At 39.7% G+C, this 22465-nt stretch overlaps 1 protein-coding gene across 1 annotated transcript; it reads left to right on the forward strand.

Moving 5' to 3' along the window:
- The first annotated feature begins 1835 nt into the window (after window positions 1-1835).
- tfcp2l1 (transcription factor CP2-like 1) lies at window positions 1836-22267 on the forward strand. Its single transcript, XM_041806609.1, has 15 exons — window positions 1836-1983; window positions 2454-2602; window positions 6754-6827; window positions 12890-12995; window positions 14323-14429; window positions 14531-14683; window positions 14964-15074; window positions 15831-15934; window positions 17399-17450; window positions 17582-17675; window positions 17802-17892; window positions 18043-18125; window positions 19831-19973; window positions 20180-20231; window positions 22016-22267. Exons 1-15 carry the CDS (start codon window positions 1925-1927, stop codon window positions 22051-22053), a joined length of 1416 nt encoding a protein of 471 aa, XP_041662543.1. The 5' UTR covers window positions 1836-1924; the 3' UTR covers window positions 22054-22267.
- The last annotated feature ends 198 nt before the right edge of the window (window positions 22268-22465 follow it).

Below are 22465 nucleotides of genomic sequence, written 5' to 3' on the forward strand. Positions count from 1 at the left end.
AACACTCATCTGGCGTGTGGGGTTAGGGATTTAGGCCGTCCATAAAGAATTAAAAAAAAAACTTCATCCATTGTAAAATTAAGCTGTGATAACCAAGGTTTTTGTTATTATGAATAATAATCACTCTTATCAAAGCAGAAAAAAAAGATTGTAATTATTAATGCTGTAGAGCAATGTAGACTTTTTAAAGATGTTGAAGTGTTAAAGTGGTAAAATTGTTGTGGAAATGGGTCAAAAAGTGGAAAAAATAGGTCAATAGTGGCAATGACAAAAAGAAGCAAAATTTGGCTGAATATGGTTTTAAAAAGTGTTGAAAATGAGCTGTAAATAGCAAAAAACTATGGGGCAAAAAGGTGTTAGAAGTGGCAAGAAAGTGGTGAAAATGGGTTAAAAGTGGCAAAAAATTGGTGCAAATATGTCAAAGTGGCAACAAGAGGCAAACCATTGTTTAAAGTGGCAAAACAGTTGTGGAAATGGTTAAAAAGAACAAGAAAGTTGAAAAAAGAGGTTAATAGTGGCAAAAAATGTGGATAAAATGGGTTAAATGTGGTAAGAAATTTAAAAAAGTGGTTAAAAATGGGCTAAAAACTAGAAAAAATGTGTTTGAGTGGCCAAAAGGTGTTAAAAGTGCCATAATTGGCAAAAACGGGTTACAAGTGTTGAAAACATGGTGAAAATATTGTAAAAGTGGCAAGAAACAGAATGAAGATGGGTTGAAAGGGGCAATAAGTGGCAGACATGGGCTAAATGTCCAGAAAAAAAGTGTTAAATGAGCTAAAATTTGCAAAAATGAGTTTGAAGTGACAAGGTATTATAAGCGGCAATAATTGGCAAAAATTGGTAGAAGATGGCAAAGAACATGGTGAAAAGGGGTTAAAAGCGGCAAAAAAGGGCTAAAAAAAACTTGGTTTCAAGTGACAGCATTTTTGTCAAAATTGGCCAAAAATTCCAAAAAGTGGCTAAAGTGGTTTTAAAGTGGCAAAGAAACGGGTGGAAATTGGGTTAAATGTGGTTCAAAAAAGAGGTAAACATGGGCTAAAAATTGCAAAAATTAGTTTGAAATGGAAAAGGCATTAAAAGTGTCAAAAAGTGGTGATAATGGGTTAAAGGTTGCAAAAATTGACAAAAATGGGTTAAATATGGTCCAAAAACGGGGTGAAATTGGGTTAAAATGTGCATGATTTAACAATTTCAATATCAGGCCCAATAATATGTTGACAGACTTTTCAGTTTCAAAATAAGATAACTGCTAGCACCAATGCTACTGGTCCATCACACATAGATTTACATCATAAATAAATCACAACTTGGAAGATCCCATACTCTGTGTTTTTTCAGGGGCCCAGAAAACTCTGGGCGGGCCTGATTGGGAGGAGTTTCCTTATCCTAGAATCACTTCTGCTCCACTGACACCTTCTCTTGATTATTTTAAAACCAAATGTTCCTTAAGGGTTTTTCTCAGACTGGTAACTAAATTAAAAAATCAGAGGTGAACTATGTTTACGCCACACCATCTCAAAGCCCCTTCTCTTCTGTGTTCCCTCCAAAGCCTGCGGCCCATCTCATGTTTGTTCTGTAAAGTTTACCCACACATTATTACCTTTAGTGTGCTTGAAGTCTTGCTTTAGGGCCATAGTGCTGCCAGAGTCAACAAGAGGTCAAGAGAAGCTGCTATTAATGCATCAACCCAGCTAGACATTGGTAGTGGGAGGTGTGTCTGCGCACTCCGCCTCTCAAAGGTCATCCAAGGTATGCTAATGACGGTCCTGGTGACATCACAGGGGCGATAAAAGAGCGAGTGAGCGGCGTTTGCCTGCAAACCTCTCTGAGCTGAAGCAAGCAGGCACATAGTGTTCGTAGCTCCGTCTGTCTCCTCTTCCTCCACTCTGATCTTGGGATACAAGAAGACACCGCACTGGAAATTATGCTGTTCTGCCATTCCCAGCCTGAGTCCTACCACCAGCACTCTGCTAGTTACATTAGGTAAAGCACAAGTCATGCTGAGAAACTCCACATACTTCAGAGTTAATCTACAACAGGTTAAATCAAAGGGTCAGGGCCAAGCAGGGATGTTAACCTGCACAGGAACAGAGAGAAGAAGCTTCTACACACTTTATTACTTTGTTTGAAATGTGCAAAAACTACAGTAACTCAGATGACATTAAAGCATTGAATTATTCAAATCAAACTAGCATTTAATATTAAGATTTGTAATGCATTACATTCATTGTTAAAGGAGCATTGCATTCAAATTCAACATTTACACCTACACTAACATTTTTTTGTGCTGTTTTTCAGTCTAATGCTCCTGAAAAGGCCTGAAACTAAACGAGCGGCATTGTATTTTGTAACGTCAATCTTTAGCACTTTTGTTCTTAATGATTAGATAAAAGATCAATGACCTTTATTGTCCTCCACACTCAACCCACTTTTCTTTGTTTGGACTTCTGCAGAGAGGCTTTGGCACCTTTCTTAAAAAACGAAGAAGCCAGGCTCATGGCTGAAATTGATGCCAAGAGGACACCGTTCCAGTACATTCTGAGTGCAGCCACTTCACCGGCTGTAAAGCAGCAGGAGGAGAGTCTCACCTATCTCAACCAAGGTAGCTATCTGGATGTTCATGTCCACTTTGACTTAATGCACTGGAGCTCATTTTGTCACAAGCAGCTGTTGACTTAGACAAGTGATAATGCAAGATTTGAAATCCATTTAATCCCTGAATAAGGCCACATTTTGGTTGATAAAGCCGCCTTTTAGTGGCAATGATTTCACACCTTGGTTTGAGGCTCTGCACCAATTAAAAAAACAGAATAAGTCTACTTGTTTGCAAAGTTATAACATCTGAAAAGAGTGATTTCTTAGAAGCCTTCTTTAAGAAATAAAACAAACAGCAGGGATTTTTCTTAAAGTCACATTTTCATACAGTTCATGTATTTAATGAGTCACTGGATGCGAAATGGCCAAAATCCCTTTTATCCTAATTAAAAAAAGGTTTAAATTATTGAAAAATACTGACTATTTCACCATTATTCTACTGATACCACTTCAAATGTTTTCCATAATTGAAAACATGCCAGAAAACAAAACCAACAAAATTCCTCCTATAATATTCATTCAGAAAGACCGATTGCTCTTAAGGCTGTCAAATTATCAGTTTTCCAAACCACAATTAACCCCCGAGTTTTGATAGTTAATTAAGATAAACTAAACCTGGATGGAAAAATTTAAAATAAAAATACTTTGAAAAGATTTGAAAGCACGGTTTGAAGTCCATATTAACAGTATGAATCCGTTCTACCCAGCGTAGCGATTTAGGAATGACTTGAAGTTAAAAGACTTATTTTCTAATGTTGACATTTAGAGTGTTTAAAAAAGTAACTTAGAGGTTTTAAACAGCTTTAAAGAGCTTATTCTGTCAAATACACATTTTAACACTATCTTACATTAAGAAATATGCAGGACTGCATGTACAAAATGACTGACTGACATGATTCCTGGTTAATGTGACAGCATTCACTCTTTTCAGGAGTTTATATTTTGTTGAAGGTTCATGTTCTTTGTTGTCTTTTAAAGGGATCTTTCAACATTTTTGAGTTTGACTTGTAGAAAGTTCTTGGCAATGTTAGTGGCGTTAGCCTCCAGAGTTTATGAGTGGGATCTGGCTGCAGACCTCTACAATGGGGCCACCTTGACTGTGGGGCAGGAAGTAATGTACCGACCCTTGTTGGGTTTTTTTCCTTAGTTTGTGGTGTGCTACTTTTTTTTAAATCCCCTCCCCATTAAGCTTTCCCTGACCCTAACCCTCTTTAGGTTTTTCTTAGTTTGTGGTCCGTAGTTTTTAATTTTATCCCTCTTACCCCCATCCTTTAGGGTCTGGGTGCCTAATCCTAACCCTCTTTAGGTTTTCCTTAGTTTGTGGTGTGGTATTTTGAATTTTATTGCCCTCCCTATTACCCTTACCTTAACCTTTATGGTTTGGGTGCCTAACTCTAACCCTCTTTGGGTTTTCCTTCATTTGTGGTGTTAAATTTAAATTTATCCACCTCAGTAAATTTTTGATTTTTATTCATAAAATTCTGCTGTTGTGAAAAATAGTCACTTGGCGTAACCTCTAGCAGTGAGCGGAAAATACACAACATTCAGTATGCTTTATTGGCTCCAGCTTGGATGTTACTTCCAGCCGCATTGTTGAGCTTGGAGAAGCTATACAGCGCTATATGAAAAATTTCAAAGTGTTTTATTTTTTTACTCAGAAAGTCTCTGTATTTGGCATTTGTTTGCAATGTGAGTTTCGGCTACTGGCTATGTGCCTTTTGAGTCTGCGGGCTTTGACAGAGACAACAACAACAAATTAAGTGAAAACAGTTATTTTAGCTCAGTTTTCCTCCTCAACAGCTGACATAATGTTTTCGTAATTAAACATATCATGCAGACTGTAACTTGTCTAGTTATCAGTCATTTCAGGAATAAAACAACAGCCATTAACTTACTTGGGTGACAAATTTCCATTCAGCTCTTCAGGTAGGGGTCAGTTTTTCCAGTTTATCTTCACCATGTTGAAGAAGGAAACACCAGTTAAACACCATTTTTCAGTAAGGTAAGGAACTCTAGATGGGGAGTGATGCAGGCTGCAGATTTCTGTGAGCTGCTATCCTTGATCATATTTTATTTGTGAATTTGTCACATGACTTAGTTCCTCTTCATAATGAACCAAGTACAGGATGTTGGAAAGGAATGTTACAACTAAACTAAATTACAAAAATATTCATTAATTTAATTTCTTAGTTAGATATTTAGTTTTCTTAAAACACAAAAATTACTATTGTGGCCACTTTTTGCATCCTGTAGACTTTTGCTTTTGATTGCAGGTTGATACAAATCAAAGAATTGTGCAGACCATGCTACTAAAACTTGTAAAAATTGTATAACTTCAGTGATTTGTGCAACATGAGCTCCATGTGTCATTTTGGATCAATTTTATCTTTAAATCCTGTTTTCCCATCTTTTTTCTTCTTTCCTTTGATGCTTTTAACAAATTGAAGATGCTCCCTCTTTTTGACATCTTTCTCTTCAACTGTCACTTTTTTAATCTGTACATTTTTGTCTTTATCAGTCTACTAGTTTGCTTATCTGTTGTTTCATAACTTCATGGGAATAAAAAAAAAAGACTCAAAAGCATTTTTGGGCCAACATCAACATGTCCATGTAAACCTGGCATGTATGAATTATCATCAGGTTTGGTTAAATTTATTGATATTATGGTGAAAATCTTACAGGAGGGGACTAGGGTCACATGGGATATTAAGGCCATGCTTACATGAACATGCTCCACTGAAAACTGGGTCCTTTTTGTTTGCATTGCATAAAAGCTTCAAAAGGTTGTAGTTTACATGCCAGGCCAGTAGTGTGACTTTGTAATGAAACAACATGTGCTTGAGAAGATACTCGTCCTTCTACAGAGATGTTGAGAACACTGAAATATGCAGTCTTATTTAGATGTGTACTCCTGCATCATACATTTGATCTGAATAAAACTGCTCCACCATGCAGAATCGTCTCACCGGTCAAATCTACTGAAAACTTAATGACATTTTAGTCTAGTTTTAGTCATCTTGATTAAAACTAGACCTACTTTTAGTCAGTTTTAGTCATCTAAGATCTATTTTTGGCTAGTCTAAGTCTAATCTTTCTCACTGAAAAAGGCTGTCAACAAATACTTTTAGTCACAGCTTTAGTCAATGAATTGAACACTCTTTAAGACTGACCTGAGCTCCACCTCTGTCTGTTTCTTGGCTGATCTAAAAGTAAGTTTGAGTGGACTCAAAGGCTCCAAGAAACAAAATGACTAACGTCATTCAGACTTGGTCCAGTATTTTCAACAGTCCATGGTGTGGATGGACAATGAGGTGCGGCTGATAGTCTAAAAGACCCTAAACTTAGCAAAGGATTGAAGAAAATGTTGACAGAGAATGAGCAGCACAATCAGAACTCAGGTGTCCACCATTGTTGATGTAGTCCACGTTCACTCTCATGGATTTTGATTAGAAACATATTGCACATGTGCTAAAAGTCCCCATTTTCATAACATACCACACCAGTTTCACCAGTTCACTCAACAATGGAGATGGTGTCCATCTCAGAAGTTTGTACGCTGGGACCTTTTTTCAGAACCTTGCTTTTTAAGGCTCCACACTGTTGGCATGTAAAATAAAACCACTAAAATGCAACAAATTGCTACCATTTTCAGCTGAAATTGTTGTTGTGTAAACATGGCCTGAAATACAAAATCAAAAGCCAGTTTTTTGGCTTTTTTTAAAAACAGAGATTCTTAATTGCACAATAATAAGAACAGGAAATGTAAGATTTATAGTTTTACACTAAGAGTTTAGTCCAAATTTGTGTGGTGAAATTTAAAATTCTAGTTTCATTTTTTTCTCATTTTCTTGCTTTATAAAAGAATTCTGAATCAAAGTAAAGAAATCATGTTTTATTTAACATTTGTTCCTATTAATCTGCTTTGGCCTTAGTGTCTCTTTTGGCTATTTTTTGACATTTTCTTGTGGTTTTAAACTTCATGTATGATATTTCATCAGGAAGGAGACATGTCAAGTTTTGTAGTGTTTGGCCTTTATTTCTGGCTGATTTTTTTTGTTTTGATTGAATTTTCTATCTCCACTGCCCCTTCTTTTCTGATTGACTGATTTCCCATTTTTAAAATTGTAATCAGGTTTTTCTTAATGTTTTAAAATGTAGGTCAGTCCTACGAAATCCGTATGCTAAACAGAAAACTAGTGGAGTATACAGATATAAGCAGCAAATATGTAAAGGTAGGTCTGAGGTTTATTCTGTTTGTCTCATTTTTTTCATGTGACTTCTCCCTCTTCCTTCTCTTCTCAGTTTTTATGTTTTCACGTTGCCGGTTTGTCACAGGTCCCTCAATCCACCCTTCAGCTTCAGGGGTGGGGTGTCCACCAGGGAGAGCGTGGTACTATCACCCAAACTTACCTGTCCTTTTACAAAGATTCAACACAAATATCCAACATACAAACAACTTAATTCCCTATACACTTTATTTTTATCCTAAACACACTTCATTTACCATTTAAGTCTTCTTTAGTCTGCAAAGGAAGTATTTCCCCAAAGATCTGGGAAGCTTTAAAGTACCTTTCACATAGTCTGTTTTTAGTGGGACACAATTTAAGCCTGGACAAAAGATACTAGAAGAAATGGCTGATATACAGTACATAAGGCCTAAGCAGGCATTGCTGTGTTTTTCCTTTTATCTTCTTACTTATCTTAGAGATTCCCAATTCCAGAAAAGTTGTGGCGCTGTATATATGTAAATAAAACAGAATGCAAATCTCATATGTCTGATTGTCAAATCTCATAAACCCATATTTTATTTACAATAGAATATAAACAACATATCAGATGTTGAAACTGAGACATTAGGTCATTTAGAATAAGACGGCAGCAACACATCTCAAAAACATAGGGGCAGGGCCATGTTGACCATTGTGTAGCATCTCCTCTTCTTTGAACAGTCTACAAACATCTGGGAAGCGAGGAGACCAGTTGCGTGAGTTTTGGGAGAATGGAGGAATGTTGTCTCATTCTCGCCTGATGTAGGACAGCCCTAGGTGTTCTTTGTCTGGACTGCAGGCAGGCCAGTTCAACACCAAGACTCTGCTACTGTGAAGCCATGCTGTTGTGATCGATGCGGTATGTGGTTCAGCATTCTCTCGCTGAATTAGTCAAGGCCCTTTCTGAAGAGATGTTGTCTGGATGGGAGTAATTGTTGCTATAAAACCTCTATCTACTTTTCAGCATGGATAGTGTCTTTCCAGATGTGTAAGCTGACCACGCCATAGGCACCAATGCAACCCCATACCATCAGAGAGGCAGGCTTTTGAACTGCGCACTGAAAACAAGCTGGATGGTCCCTCTCCTCTTAAGCAGGATTCACCATCTCTGTTTATTCGTGTGAATTTTGATTCATGTGACCACAGAACAGTTTTCCATTTTGCCTCAGTCCATTTTAAATGTAACCTGACACGCCAGATGGATTTGTTTCACACATCCATCTGGGAAAGCTTCAATAGGAAACTTTTGAGAAAAGGCAGAGGCTTTGAAAAAACTCGGAGGGTGATTGGATGAACGTTCTGTCTGTCACATCTCTACAGGCCAATCAGAGCAACAAAACACGTGACGTAGCCGCTATCAAGCTGCGCGTGCACAGCTACTGAGGAATAACGTGAAACATAGACTATAGACATGTAAGTACTCGACTTTTGTCATTTTTGAAAAGAAAACAACTCACTGCTGTTCTTTGTTCTTCTTTTAACAAAGAAATGTTGTCAAGTTCTGATAAAACTGGCACTTTAGCAGCATCCACGCTAATCTCATCCTCCATAACTGCACCAGTTCTTGCTGCTTCTTGTTAATGCCACGACTCTGCTGTGCCTGAAAACTGCCCCTCGTCGCTGATTAGTCCTGTCACTTTAGTCCGGTTCAGATGGGAGCTTTGCAAGATGGATTCGCCAGTGAAAAACAAGGAAACGGGAGTATCCATCTGCTTTGCAGGGTTATTTTTTTTAGATTTATTTTGGGGCTTTTTTGTGCCTTTATTAGAGAGGACAGTGGATAGAGTCGGAAACAGGGAAGAGAGTGGGGAGAGACATGCAGAAAATAGTGCCACAGGCTGGATTCGAACCCGGGTCGCCTGCATACATGGTGCGCGCCTTAACCACTTGACTACTGGCGTGCCCCAGCAAGGTTATTTTAAATGAGCTTTGGCCCTAGAAGTTGGCACCATTTCCTGGATTGTGTTTACATATGGCTTTTTCTTTGTATGATACAGCTTTTACTTAACCTTGCATAGCAGACTGATACACCTTCTGTGTTTCTCAATGGCAAATCCATCTTGCAAAGCTCCCGTTTGAACCATTTTGGCCCGGTTAGAAAATGACAGGACCAATCAGCGACAGGGCTCAGTACTTTCAGGTGCGGCTGAGTCGTGACGTATACAAGCAGCAACAAGAGACCGATGCAGTTATGGTGGAGGAGATTAGCGTGGATGTTGCTAAAGTGCCAGTTTTTTAAAAACTTGACAAAATTTCTTTGTTAAAGGAAGAACAAAGAACAGCATTGAGTTGTTTTCTTTTCAAAAATGACAAAAGTCATGTACTGACATGTATACAGTCCCCATGGTTCGCGTTATGCAGTTCCCTATGGAGTTTAGTCCTGGGTTGGGGTGCAGCTCGATAGTGGCTACGTCACGCGTTTTGTTGCTCTCACACTCCCGAGTTTTTTTTCAAAAGCTCTGCACTTTCCCAAACGCTGTGTATGAGTGGTTTTCACACATCCATCTGGCATGCCAGGTTAGTTTTAACTTGTATTTGTGGATGGCATGGTGAATTGTGTTGACAGACAATGATTTCTGAAAGTGTTTCTGAGCCCATGCAATGATTTCCTGTCCAGAATCATGCCTTTTTTTTTCCAATGCAGGGCCGCCTGAGGGCCTAAAGATAACCAGCATCCAATACTGACCTTTAGCTTGTCCCTTTCACACAGAAATTTCTCCAGATTTTGGAGATTGTAGGATATTCAAAGACTTTCCAAATTTTACACTAAGGAATATGATTTTAAAGATGTTCCAACATTTTTCAACACAGTTTTACACAGATTGGTGAACCTGTGCCCACTTCTGGGAGGATCTGCCCCACTAAAATGCTCCTTTAATACCCAGTCATGTTACTGACATGTTGCCAATACACCTGACTTGTTTCAAAATGCTCCTCTCGCTGTTTTTCATTAGCACTGGTTACTTTTCCAGTCTTTTGTTGCCTTGTCCCGACTTACTTGAGATGCGTTGCTGTCACCATGTTATAATAAGCTAAGCAAGCACAAGGGTGAGAAGCAGCCTCTTTAAATGCACTCCAGCACTCAGCTCACTTGTTGCAAATTTCCAATATTTCCAGCATTCACACATCAGTTCAACCCAACTTTTTGCAAAAACTTTACTGGGGGCCTGTCAGGAAAAGTTCTGATGAAGTCAGGGTGGACATTTTTGCCGTTTGACACATGCCGCTTTTTATACCATTCCTTTATCAGCCAATCATTTCTGTCACTACCACTTTTATTTGTACATGATTCAATTTCTGAAGTGACTCCTTCACTGCAGACTTATTTGTTGGTACACTCTTCAAACACTGAGAGGGTAATTTACTCAGTTTCTGTCTGAGTGCATTCACTCACCATGTCTCTGTGGTCAGGCTGCAGTCACCATCACTAAGATGCTAATGTTAGCGGTAGCATCCTAGAAACACAAGAACGAGACAGCTGGCTTCTCTACAAACAACTGACGTACTCGGCCCAGGGCTTTTTACGCTCTGGTGCTCAGTCAGGCATAAGCAGCCCCCCATAAATATGCCAGTGGTACATGTTTTTACAGGCTGGTTATCTAATTAGATGAGTTATCCCAAGTCAGCCAGGATTTTAAATAGAATAGCTTCATATAGGTCAGAGTTCTGAAGGGAGATATCATGATTCAAACGGTTATACGGTCTCTACAATGGGTCACCAAATGTAAGACAACTACTGAAGATATTGCAACTGAGTAGTTTCAGTTGTAGGATCCTCTTATATGAGAATTTTAGTCACCCATCCAGATTTTTAGGGAGGCTACATCTGAAAATGATGTGATCCTCTTTAAGTTATCTGCTCCATGGGCTAAGAGTAATACTTGTGGTGATATGTTTCCTCATCATGCACTGCACTGTACATCTAGTTGTGTTTCATATGATAATCAGAAAAGTGCTAGCTAACACAAGGGTTTGTTTTGGAAAGTAGTGACAGCTACTGAATGTAAAAAAGATGCAGAATTCATCCCTGGTCTTACTTATCAGGATTCCCACACGGACTGGAAATGATCTGTACTTGTAGCATGTAAAAAGTAAGACTTTTAAGACTCTGAAAACTGGTAGATGGAATCAAACAAACATTTTAGTTTGATTTTTGAAGGACTTTTAAATACTCTATTGTTCTATCTGCTTCAGTATCACCAAACTAGACTTTATAAAGTCCTCAAATACCTAATTGACCAATCCTGAGGCAGTCATGTGATGTCATGCTCAGGATGGGAAGCTTGTGCATCATAATTCAGTATGGTTACACATTATATGGACAAAATTATTTGGCCACACCTTTCTATTATTGAATTCAGGTTCCAATCAGACACGCTGCCACAATCAAACACCTAGCTGTACAGTCTTTATTTGCAAACATTTGTGATACAGTATGGGTCGTTCTGAAGAGCTCAGTGACTTCAAGCATGATACTGTGATGGATGTCACCTTTGCAATAAGATAGTTCTTGAAGTTTCATCCTTGCTGGATATTCCAGAGTCAACTGTAAGTGGAAGCATTCAGAAATAACAGCAATTTAGCCATGAAGCAGAAGACCATGCTAAAGCACAGAGTGGGATCAACGTCGCAAAGGTGTATGGTGTGTAAGAGTCCCCAACCACCACCAGTCTTCATGAATGGATATCCATGGCTAAGCAGCTGCATGCAAGCCTCCCATCACCAAGTCCAATACCAAGCATCAGACTGAGTGGTTGAAAGCACACCAAAACTGGGCTTTGGAGTAGTGGAAGTGTGTTCTGTAGAGTGACGAATCACACTTCTCTGTTTGACAGTCAGATGGGTAAGTTTGGGTTTGGCAGATGCTGGGAGAACATTACCTGTCTGACTGCTTTATGCCAACAGTGAAGTTTATTGGGGAGGGATAATGGTCTGGGGCTGTTAATTCAGGGTTTGGGCTAGGCCCTTTATCTCCAGTGAAGACCAATCTTAATGCTTCAGCATAACAAGACACTTTGGACAACGCTATAATTCCAACTTTGTGACAACAGTTTGTGGAAGGACATTGTCTATTCCAACATGACTGTGCCCGAGTGCACAAAGAAAGGACTCTAAAGACATGGTTTCATGAGTTCAGTGTGGAAGAACTTCACAGACCCTCACAGAACCCTGACCTGAACCCCCTCCAGCACCTTTGGGATGAACTGGAACAGAGTTTATGAGCCAGAAACACAACAGAAACACTCCAAAATCTTGGAGAAAACCAAGGGGGAGGGGCAACTCCATCTTAAAGTACATGTGTTTGAATAAAATGTCATTTGAGTCCCCGTTGGTGTAATGGTCAGATGGCCCAATACTTTTGTCCATATTGTGTATTTCAGGTTGTCATATAAAGATTGTAAGCGATTCTAACAACTGTTTTTAGTTTTTAAAGCACTCAGTTTTTAAAGATTATTAGTGCCTACAACATAACTTTAGTTATCTAAATCTGTTTTCATGCTTCACAGTTAATTTCATGATTCTGCAGCGTTTATCTGATCTGATGCGTCTGATCAAACATGTTTTTTAATGTGAAATGAGGTCCGAGCTCTCTCAAGGTTGTCAACAACCTCTGTCTTTGTCGTCACCTTTAATTATGAAACAATCAAATAAAAACAGTTGTCAGAATCTGGATGTTTATATACAGCCAGCTAATAAATGACTGGATATAATAATTGGAACAGGAACAGCCTAAGGAATATGATCTACCAAATGATGCATTACCTTCACCTAAATTGTCCATTTTATTGTTAAGTTATGGTCTAGTTGAGTGTGGGATTCCTGATATGTAGGCAGGAAGTCATTGTTCATAATCCATCTCCTCGTCCTGAGGGAGAAGTGCAGATGTTCTGTATGTTTTCATGGATGATAAAGGGGGGCTCTTTCACACGTTGCCCAACGGTCCAGCTGTTTGGCTGTGTGCGAGCCACCCCGCTCAGGCTGTTAGCTGTGCTCTGGCCTGAACTCTTCATCCTGCCTGTTTACAGAGCATTGTCCGAGTGGTGTTTCATGACCGCAGACTGCAGTATATGGAGCACCAGCAGCTGGAGGGGTGGAGGTGGAACAGACCTGGGGACCGAATCCTGGATATAGGTGAGAGAACTTTACTAATATATGATAGATTTACTAGAGATTGTTGACAATACAATGAAGAAATGTACATTAACATCAAACACTTGATATTTCTTTTAAATATACTACTGAGCAGAAAAGGGGAGCTCTATGGCTAAGCTCTGCTTTGTCAGCATGTTGATAGTTCACCTGCATCTGGGTACTTTGAATGTTTGTACCAAAATGATAAGCTATCACTGATGGACTCAGAGGGGGAATGATGGCGCCCCTTAGTGCCCTAATTTTTGAAATATCTCGGCAGAAGTGCTTTCTTGTTTACCACCATGGTAAATTAACAATAAAGTGCTCTCTTTGGTGCCTTCTATGTAGAAAAAAAAAAGGTTTTTGCCCTCTTTGGTTGGCTGCACAGCGGCACAGGGTTTAGCGATGTTGTACTCCGGCTTCCACCCAACACCAAAAACATGCTCATTAGGTTAACTGAGCACTATAATTTTGGCTGTAGCTGTGAATGTGAAAGTGCCTGGTTGTTTGTCTCTATATGTCAGCCCTGCAATTGACTGGCAACCAGTCCAGGGTGAACCCTGCCTCTCTCCCAATGAAAGCTGGGATAGGCTCCAGCCCCCCTGACCCCTAACGGAATAAGCGTTACAAAAAATGGATGGATGGATGCCCTCTTTGGTGCCCTCTATGTAGACAAAATTTGACATTTGCCATCTTTGGTGCTCTCTATGTGGACAAAAATTGACATTTTCCATCTTTGGTGCCCGCTATGTGAACAAAATTTGATAATTTCCCACTCTGGCACCCTCCTTGTGGACAAAATTTGACTTTCGCTTGCTTTTCTGCCAAATCTGTCGACAAGACAGTGGACATTTGTCCTCTGCTGGGCCCTCTATGTGGACAAAATTTGATAAATTAGCCACAATGGCATCCTTTTATCACACAAATCTGATGTTTGTTTTGTTTGGTGCCCTCTAATAGGGAAAAAAATGACATTTTCCCTCTCTGGTGCCCATTAAGGAGTTTAAAACTAATTTTTGGCCTGTTTGGTGCCTTCTAAGTGGACAAACGTTGACAAATTGCCCTCCATGGTGCCCTTTAAGATGACAAAATTTGACGTTTGCCCTCTGTGGTGCCCAACTAGTGGGAAATACCTGATAATTGCCCTTTTTGGTGCTCTGTAAGTGGACAAAATTGACAAAGTACCTTCTTCCGAGTCTGCCACCTTTGGTTATTGATCCAGAATTTAAGATATTTTAAGACAGCAGGAGCAGACTTTTGGACTGCATTTGTATGCTTTAAAGCAAGCACATCTGAGCAAGTTAATAGTCAGACTTATTGTTTGCAGACATCCCACTATCAGTGGGTATAATGGAGCCCCGATCCCACCCTCTGCACCTCAACACCATAGAGTTTCTATGGGATCCTGAGAAGAATGCTTCTGTCTTCATTCAGGTAAAAATAAAACAACAAACAAAATAAAATTCTGGAGGAGTTCTCAAAGCATTTCTGACTAACGTACAGAGAACAAACCCTCTCTTGAATTGTTTTCTCAGGTCAATTGCATCAGCACTGAATTTACCCCCAGGAAGCATGGTGGAGAAAAAGGAGTTCCCTTTCGAATTCAGGTGGACACTTTCACCACCAATGAACACGGGGAATATATGGAGAACGTCCATTCTTCCAGCTGCCAGGTCAAAGTGTTCAAGGTGAGAAACAGTTGACTGTGGAATATCCAGCAGGGATTACATTTCACCAGCCATCTCTTTGTAAAAGTGGCATCCATCACAGTACCATGCACTGAGCTCTTCAGAGAACGACCCATTTAGTATCACAAATATTTGCAAATGGAGACGGCATGGCTAGGTGCTTGATTTTACACACCTGTGACAATGGGTTTGATTGAAACTCTAGGTTTGGCCAAACACTTTTGTCCATACAGTGTATGTGTGACAGGATTTCCTCTAACATTTCTTTCCCTCCCTGAAGCCTAAAGGAGCTGATCGCAAACTAAAGACGGACAGAGAAAAGATTGATAAAAAGACGCCTCAAGAAAGAGAAAAGTATCAACTCTCCCATGACACCACAGTGTTAAAGGAGGTGAGGCAGCACACCTTTCTTTCTCTGTCCACATTACATAACAGATCAGATGTGAGAGGACTGTTTGCTTTTCTTTTGTCTCCCCTGTTTAAATCAGTGCCAAAGTACTGCATGTTAATATGTTGCTCTGCTTGTTGTGAGTCATTCTTCTCAAGAACCTGCAGGCTGAGCTCTGTCAATGATTGTGACCACTGACTTGCCTTTTTAGACTCTTTGTATTCAAGTGACTCAGCAGTTTGAGATTAAGTGTTAATCTGGTTTGGCATTCGATGAATAGAAATCAAACATACACTTTGTTAAAAAGTTAGCAAAGTCACCAATGGAGGAGGTTTTTCTCTTGTAAAGTACATTAACTGCAGTTTGGAAAAAGTCACTGAAAAGTCTATATTAATGACTACTAGGAGAGGATACTCCTGGTTTGAGCCATCATTGGGGCCATCTGTTAACAAAATGTTTCCTTTTGATCTTGTCCTATAAATCTGGGCTGGGTGATTGAGTTTTTAAGACGCACTGAGTAGAACTATAATGGGTGTTATTTCTGCAATTCTGGTGCCACTAGATGGCACCAGAATTGCTCAGACCAACCCTCCTTGGCAGATTTAAAGAAGTTAATGAGAGGAGCTTGCAGCAACTGAACATGGCAAAAGGACTTCAGTCCAATGTTTAACTCTGTTTTGTTGTTCTTTTTGTTCACTTCTTTTACATTGTGAAATAACCAGGAAAACCTCCCTTCTTTCTCTGTTTCTCTGTGTGAAGTGTTCCCCTTGGCCTGATGCACTGAACTTCACCAGCCACAGCAGCAGCAGCACTCCATCACCGGTTTACCACAATTCCCCGACCTCCTGTAGCTTCACTGATGGGTGAGTCAGCTTTCAGAGTCACCATTTTCATTTTTAGTATTAAAGAAGGTAAAGTTTGCCTGAAAAGTGTGTTTATCTGGGTCTACAAAGTAGAAATGTGATTATCGGTAAGGTCTCGCTTGGTTTCAGGAGATGGCATCCATCTGCCAAAGCATTAGAGGGGTACCCTGTTAGTTTGAAATCTGTGCCTTTGCTTTTACTTATAACCCTTTAAAAAAAATGTATTTAGTGACCCAATTTAATCAATTTTCACCACTTTTGTTGCCGATGTTGCCACATTTAACACATTTTCACCACATTTTTAACCCATTTTAACCATGTTTTTGCCAACTTTGTCACATTGAACACACTTTCACCATTTTTTTTAACCAATTTCACCCATTTTTGCAACTTTTAACCATGTTTTGTTTTTGCCAATTTTGCCACATTTAACACATTTTCACCACAGTTTTTGCCAAACTTTGCCTCTTCTAACCCATTTCTAACCATGTTTTTTCCACTTTTTACCTATTTTAAACAAGTTTTTTTACAATTTCAACCCATTTTCACCAGTTTTTTCTAGGACGTTTAACCATGTTTTAGCCAATTTTTGCCACATTTATCACATTTCTTACCACGTTTTTGCCACTTGTAACCCATTTTATCACATTTTTTTGCCTATGTCAACCCACTTTTGCAACTTTTAGCCCATTTTACCACTTTTTCAAAACACATTAAGCCAATTTTTCAACTTTATGCCATTTTAAGCCCAAATTTGCGACTTTAAGCAACTTTTGACTCATTTTAGCCATTTTTTTGCCACTTTAAGCCCATTCTTGCCACTTTTTTTTTGCAACTTTTAACCCATTTCTGCCACCTGTCACCCATTTTTGTGTTTGAAATTTTTGAAACTATTTTTCCACTGAAGCTGTCACAGTTTATTCTGGCATCGTGACATTACTTTCCAAAGTATTTATTTCAGTGTGCCCATTTCCATTGTTACCATTACCTACAGTGCTACTTTGTACTACAACATTAATAAATAAGGCAGGGCCACAGAAAGCTCACCACTTTTCCCCTCTTTTGGGCAGTCTTGCTTGTACTTATTTTGTTGATTTCTAAAATCAGTCACTTCACTTGTAATATTTTAGAGAAAGGATAGTACATCATTTTCAAAAGCATCAGTTACTGAGTAAAAAAAAATATAAACTGAAAGTAAAAACTAAGGGGTCCAACTTTTAGTCACTCCAATCACCAAACTCGTTGCTTTTAAACCTTAATTGCCGGAATCTAAAAACACAATCCCCCTAAAAATAGCATATTTAAAACATTTTACAGAAACTTAAGTTGTTGAATAGTTGTAGTAATAAGATAAGGTTGTACTAATTTTCTTGGCACACCTAGATTTGCCACCAGTGTGCTCTACCTATTTGAGAACCACTCACCTCACCTGTTCTTCCCTCCTTATGTGCATGTTTTCTATAGCAACTGTTCTCCAAACCAGCAGGGGGAGCTCCTCATACCCGGCTGCTCTGATGTAAGTAACAGACCAGTGCAGTGTGAAAGTGTTAATGTTGCTCTCTTATTCCTTTTAGGCCATTATTTGGAGACAGTGGATGCTGTGCTGCTATACTCATTTCAAGGGCTCTTCTTCTTTTTGACATGTAGCACCTTCTGCCATCGTCCTCGCTGCACGACACTCAGCAGTGGCTGCACCATCACAGGTTCTCACCTTTCTCAAGGCTCTTCTCCAGCTTCTCAGGTAACTGGGGGACAAAAACAAGAACATAATGATCCATGGAGCAATTATATAGTAAAAGAGTGCTGGGACCTGGCTAAATACCTCAGTAATGATAAATGAAGGACAGATGATCTGTGGTTGCTGCAGGGGCTGATCTGTTGAGGATGAGCAAAGAAGATTTGATCCAGATCTGTGGCCCTGCTGATGGTATTCGTCTTTTTAACACCATGAAAGGAAGGTGAGGCATTAATTGTTGGTTGGTTTACTTCACTGGAATTCTGTGCATGTTTGCACATGAACAACCATGTTGGTTTGAGTTTTGGTGAACATCAGGGCAATCAAACAGCCATACCTGTGTTTTACCTTGTTCTCTGTTCATATTTCTCAGGTGTATACAGCCTCGTCTGACCATCTACGTGTGTCAGCAGCAGGTCAGAAATCAACCTCCCAACAAGCTTGGTGGTAGAGATGGTAAGTACACCCAAAGTGTGGTATAATTATCAATATTTGTGCAAATATCCAAAGTGTAAAACGTATTACATAAGGGAATACAATCAAATACAAAAGAACTACAGTAAACCCAAATCTTTGGAACTCATTGGGTTTAAAAAGAATAATTTCAATTATATATTTTTACATTTTAAACACTCAAAGTTAAAACATATCCCCTGATTAATACTTAAACTGACTAATTCTCAAACCTCAAATTCAGGAGGAACAATGCGCATTCCATCCTTGTCGTTGGACATCGGTCTTGCTCTTTACTCTTGCAGGGTCTTTGATGGAGCATGGGTGTTTGCTCATTCAGTCTGCATGTATTTGTGGACTTGGAGACAGCTTACAATCGTGTCTCTTGGGGGCCCATGTGGGAGACACTGTGGGAGTATAAGGTACTGGGCTGCTGTGGCGAGCCATCAGGTCTCTGCATGACCAAAGTAAGAGTTGTGTCCACATCCTGAGCACAAAGTTGAACACGTTTCCCGTGCATGTTTTCCTCCGTCAGGGCTGCCCCTTGTCTCTGATTCTGTTTGTGATATTCATGGACAGGATCTTAAAGTGCAATCAGGTGGAAGAGGGTTTGCGGTTCGGTTCCTCAAAATTTTGTCTCTGCTGTTTGCAGATGATGTGTTATGCTTTCTCGGCTGGACCTCCAGCAGGCACTGGGATTTTTTGCAGCTGGTATGAGAATAAGCACCTCCAAGTCTAAGGGCATGGTTCTCTGCGAGAAAACAGTGGATTGCTCCCGTTGGGTGGGGCGTGAGTCTTTGCCCCAAATAAAGGAGTTCAAGCATCTTGGGGTCTTGATGATGAGTGAGGGTAGAATGGATTGTGAGATTGACAGGCGGATTGGTGCAACATCAGCAGTTTTGAAGGTCCCGAAGCAAGAAGAGAACCGAGCGAGAAGGCAAAGCTTACCAGTCAATCTATGTTCCAACCCTCACCTATGGTCATGAACCGTGGGTAGTGATGGAAAGAATAAGATTGCGGGTTCAAGCGGCCTTAGAGATAGGGTGAGGAGCTTGGATGTCCAGAGGGATCTTAAAGTAGAGCCACTGCTCCTTGGCATTGAAAGGAGCCAGTTGAGATGGTTCGGGCATCTGATCGGGATGCCTCCTGGTCTTCTGCCTTTGGAGGTCTTCTGGGGCACATTCAACTGGGAGGAGACCCTGGGGCCGACCCAGAACTCGCTGGAGGGATTCTATTTCCCATCTGGCCTGAGAACGTCTCAAAATCCCTCAGGAGGAACTGGAAAATGTGGCTGAGGAGAAGGACGTCTGGGTTGACTTACTTTGCCTGCTGCCAGCGCAACCTGACCCCTGATAAGCAGAAGAAGATGGATGGATGATTAATACTAAAAAAAAAAAAAAAAATCACTTTACCACCTTTAAACTCAAACCAAACGTTTAACATGAGATAATATCACATTTATTGCATTGTGTTTTTTTTATGCATGGATTTACCTGAATTTATCTGCACACTTCTCCTACCCATTCTGATGTTTTAATGGGTCCTAGTGTATCATAGGTTTTTTGAGGACATGTAAAACCAAAAAGAGAAGTTTTTAGAATGACTTGAGCTGTTGTATAGTTGGCTACCACTGTATGACTGAAAAAAGATCCGTTAGGAGCTCCTTAAATTGCCTCTCAGTTGCCTCTGTCTCTTGTCTGTCCTGCAGTTTACCACGCTCTGTACCTGGAGGAGCTTACACTGCTGGACCTGTCTGAAAAGCTCGCTCTGCTGTACAGCATCACTCCACAGCAAATCACAAACATCTACAGACAGAAATCCACTGGGATTCACGTCTTAGTGTCAGATGAGGTGCCAATTATTCTCTTTTATCAGCTGGCTCTTTTTACAACCTTTCCAGATTATACCCTTTAGTCTATTTGCTGTCCTAAAAGTACATTTTGAACTGAAGTATTTCCATTAAAAGTATTTTTCCTGCAGAGTCATGAGTAAGAAACTAAGGATGCACTCACACAATAGATATATCGCACTAACATTTTTCCATTTATTCATTTTAGATGGTGCAGAACTTCCAGGAGGAAACGAGCTTCATCCTCAGCACTATTAGGGGTAATAACTTATATAATCAACCTACTCTCAGGAGCAGATCCACTAAGAACAGCACAGCTTTTGAGATGTTAAAATGGCAAAAATAAAATCTGATCAACAGATGCTTTTTTTGCCAGAGGGGAAATCCATACTATCTGCACACAAAATGCATGAAAACTAAGCAGCCAAGTGCCCTATCCCATTTACATGTATGTAAATGAGGAGGAGTCCTTGACATTTTGGTGCAAAATTACTCAGGTGCAGGACATGGTAGTCAGATGCAAATCAGCCTCTTTACAAATTGTATTTATTCCACAAAGGCCAGTGCTAATTGCAAAAGGCAGTAAAAGTGGCCCTGTTTAACCCCCAGTGAAACCAGGTTTTAAATCAACAATAGTTCCCTCTCCAGCTCTTGTTTCTCCCATCTCCATTTAAAGTCCCTGTAAAGTGAAATCCAAACTGTATCTTAACACACTAGATATGTTTCCTGTCTTGGTTTAATTTGAGCAGGGAAAATATAAAAGACCCTGACATAACAGAGAGTTTTGTGCCAGAAAACGGTACATTTTGATTCCAACTTCTATCTTTCTACTCTGGCACAGAGCCAGGCCGCTGCCCTCTGATCAGAAGCCTTTTTTTCAATCTGAGGTGATCGTATTTCTCCTGAGTGGGCGTGGCTTCAGCTCATTCAACCGACACACCCACACCATCCTAGAGTAGATTTTACTGCCTTATTTTTCATGATTATGAAGCTTTATACTATAAACTTAAGGATGTTTTTCATGACTGAAATTTGGGTCATAACACATTGGCCTGTCATACAACAAACTAAAATACAGGTTGTTTTCTCCACTGTCCAGGGCCTTTAAGTCAGTTGTTGCTGTGTATGCTAGGTTAAACTTTTATTAACAATGGGCAAAACCGGTAGGAACTTGGCATAAGTAACTTTAGAATAAACTTTTTTTAAATGAAATTCCTTTTCAGCCAAATATCTGTGATATAGCTGTGATATAATGCCTGCCCATTTACTACAGCTATTGATCTGTAAATTATCTGTTAATCTGTAACAACTCTGTCATTATTCAGTGTCAACCGTGCGCTCTTCTCATCCTCTGCATTAAATAAATGTCTCCTTACTGCTCCATTCATTAAAATTGTAGATCACATCAGTGTACACCTGTTAAGTGAAGTTTGTAGTCTGAGCTGTTGTTTGTTCTCACGAATGACGTCTCTCAGCCTAAATAACCAATGACTGATCTGCCCCTTAGAGCAGGGGTGTCCAAAAGTTTTCCACTGAGGGCCACATACAGAAATATATAAGAATAGTGGGGCCACTTTCATATTCCTCACCTTGAGGATATATAAGTAAGTAAGACTTATCCAGTGTAAGTTAAAACATGCTTAATGACTTAATGCGCCTAAATGGCTTGTTAATGATTGACAAGGCAAATAGAGTCACTTTCAGGATTTAGGGAAGCCAGTAAGATTTCAGGGGGTGCTGTTTGACCATGGCTACCTCTGGCTCCACCCCTTAAATTGCTATTGGTGCTGCTATTTGCTGCAATAATCCACTGCCTAGTGCTGAAACTTAAAAGTACAATACAGTTCAAGCTTCATTATCTCATGTGGGCCATATTTCATTTTATTTCTAGAATTTGCTGTGGGCCAATCAAAAATCGACTGCAGGCCACATTTGGCCCCCTGGCCATAGTTTGGACACACTTGCCTTAGAAATTTAGCATTGAACTACGCTGTGTAGCTTAGTGGTCCGAATGATTGTTAACTGTTTTATTTGTGTTTTCCAGATGGAACCACAGATGGCTATCACATTGTGCTGAAGTAACCAACAAATGCTTGGCACTGGAAATGTACAGAATATATTTAAATCAGTCCAGACTACAATCTATGATACTCTCAGTTTAACAGTGTTGTAAAATAATGTTAAAGAGGACGTTAAGTATTTGTTAACTGAAGCCCTGTTTTTCAGTATATTTCAGAAACAGACTGTAATAAGTGACAAGGAAATTCATCAAAAGTATATACATTAAAAGTGTTGTTTTTTCGAACTGACAGGTGTTGACTTTTATTGTCTGTGTCTAAAAAATGACAGGACCCCTTCTGAAGTAGTCCTTTAAAAACATGGTTTGTTGTAATGAGAGACAGCCTCGACACTGTTGAGGGTTAAGTGTTTCTTTGACTCATTTGTTTGTTAGGGCCTGTCCACAGCTAGTGTTTCACTTCATATTTTGTTCTCT

Source organism: Cheilinus undulatus, linkage group 15 (assembly GCF_018320785.1).
Source record: "Cheilinus undulatus linkage group 15, ASM1832078v1, whole genome shotgun sequence".
Classification (NCBI taxonomy): domain Eukaryota; kingdom Metazoa; phylum Chordata; class Actinopteri; order Labriformes; family Labridae; genus Cheilinus; species Cheilinus undulatus.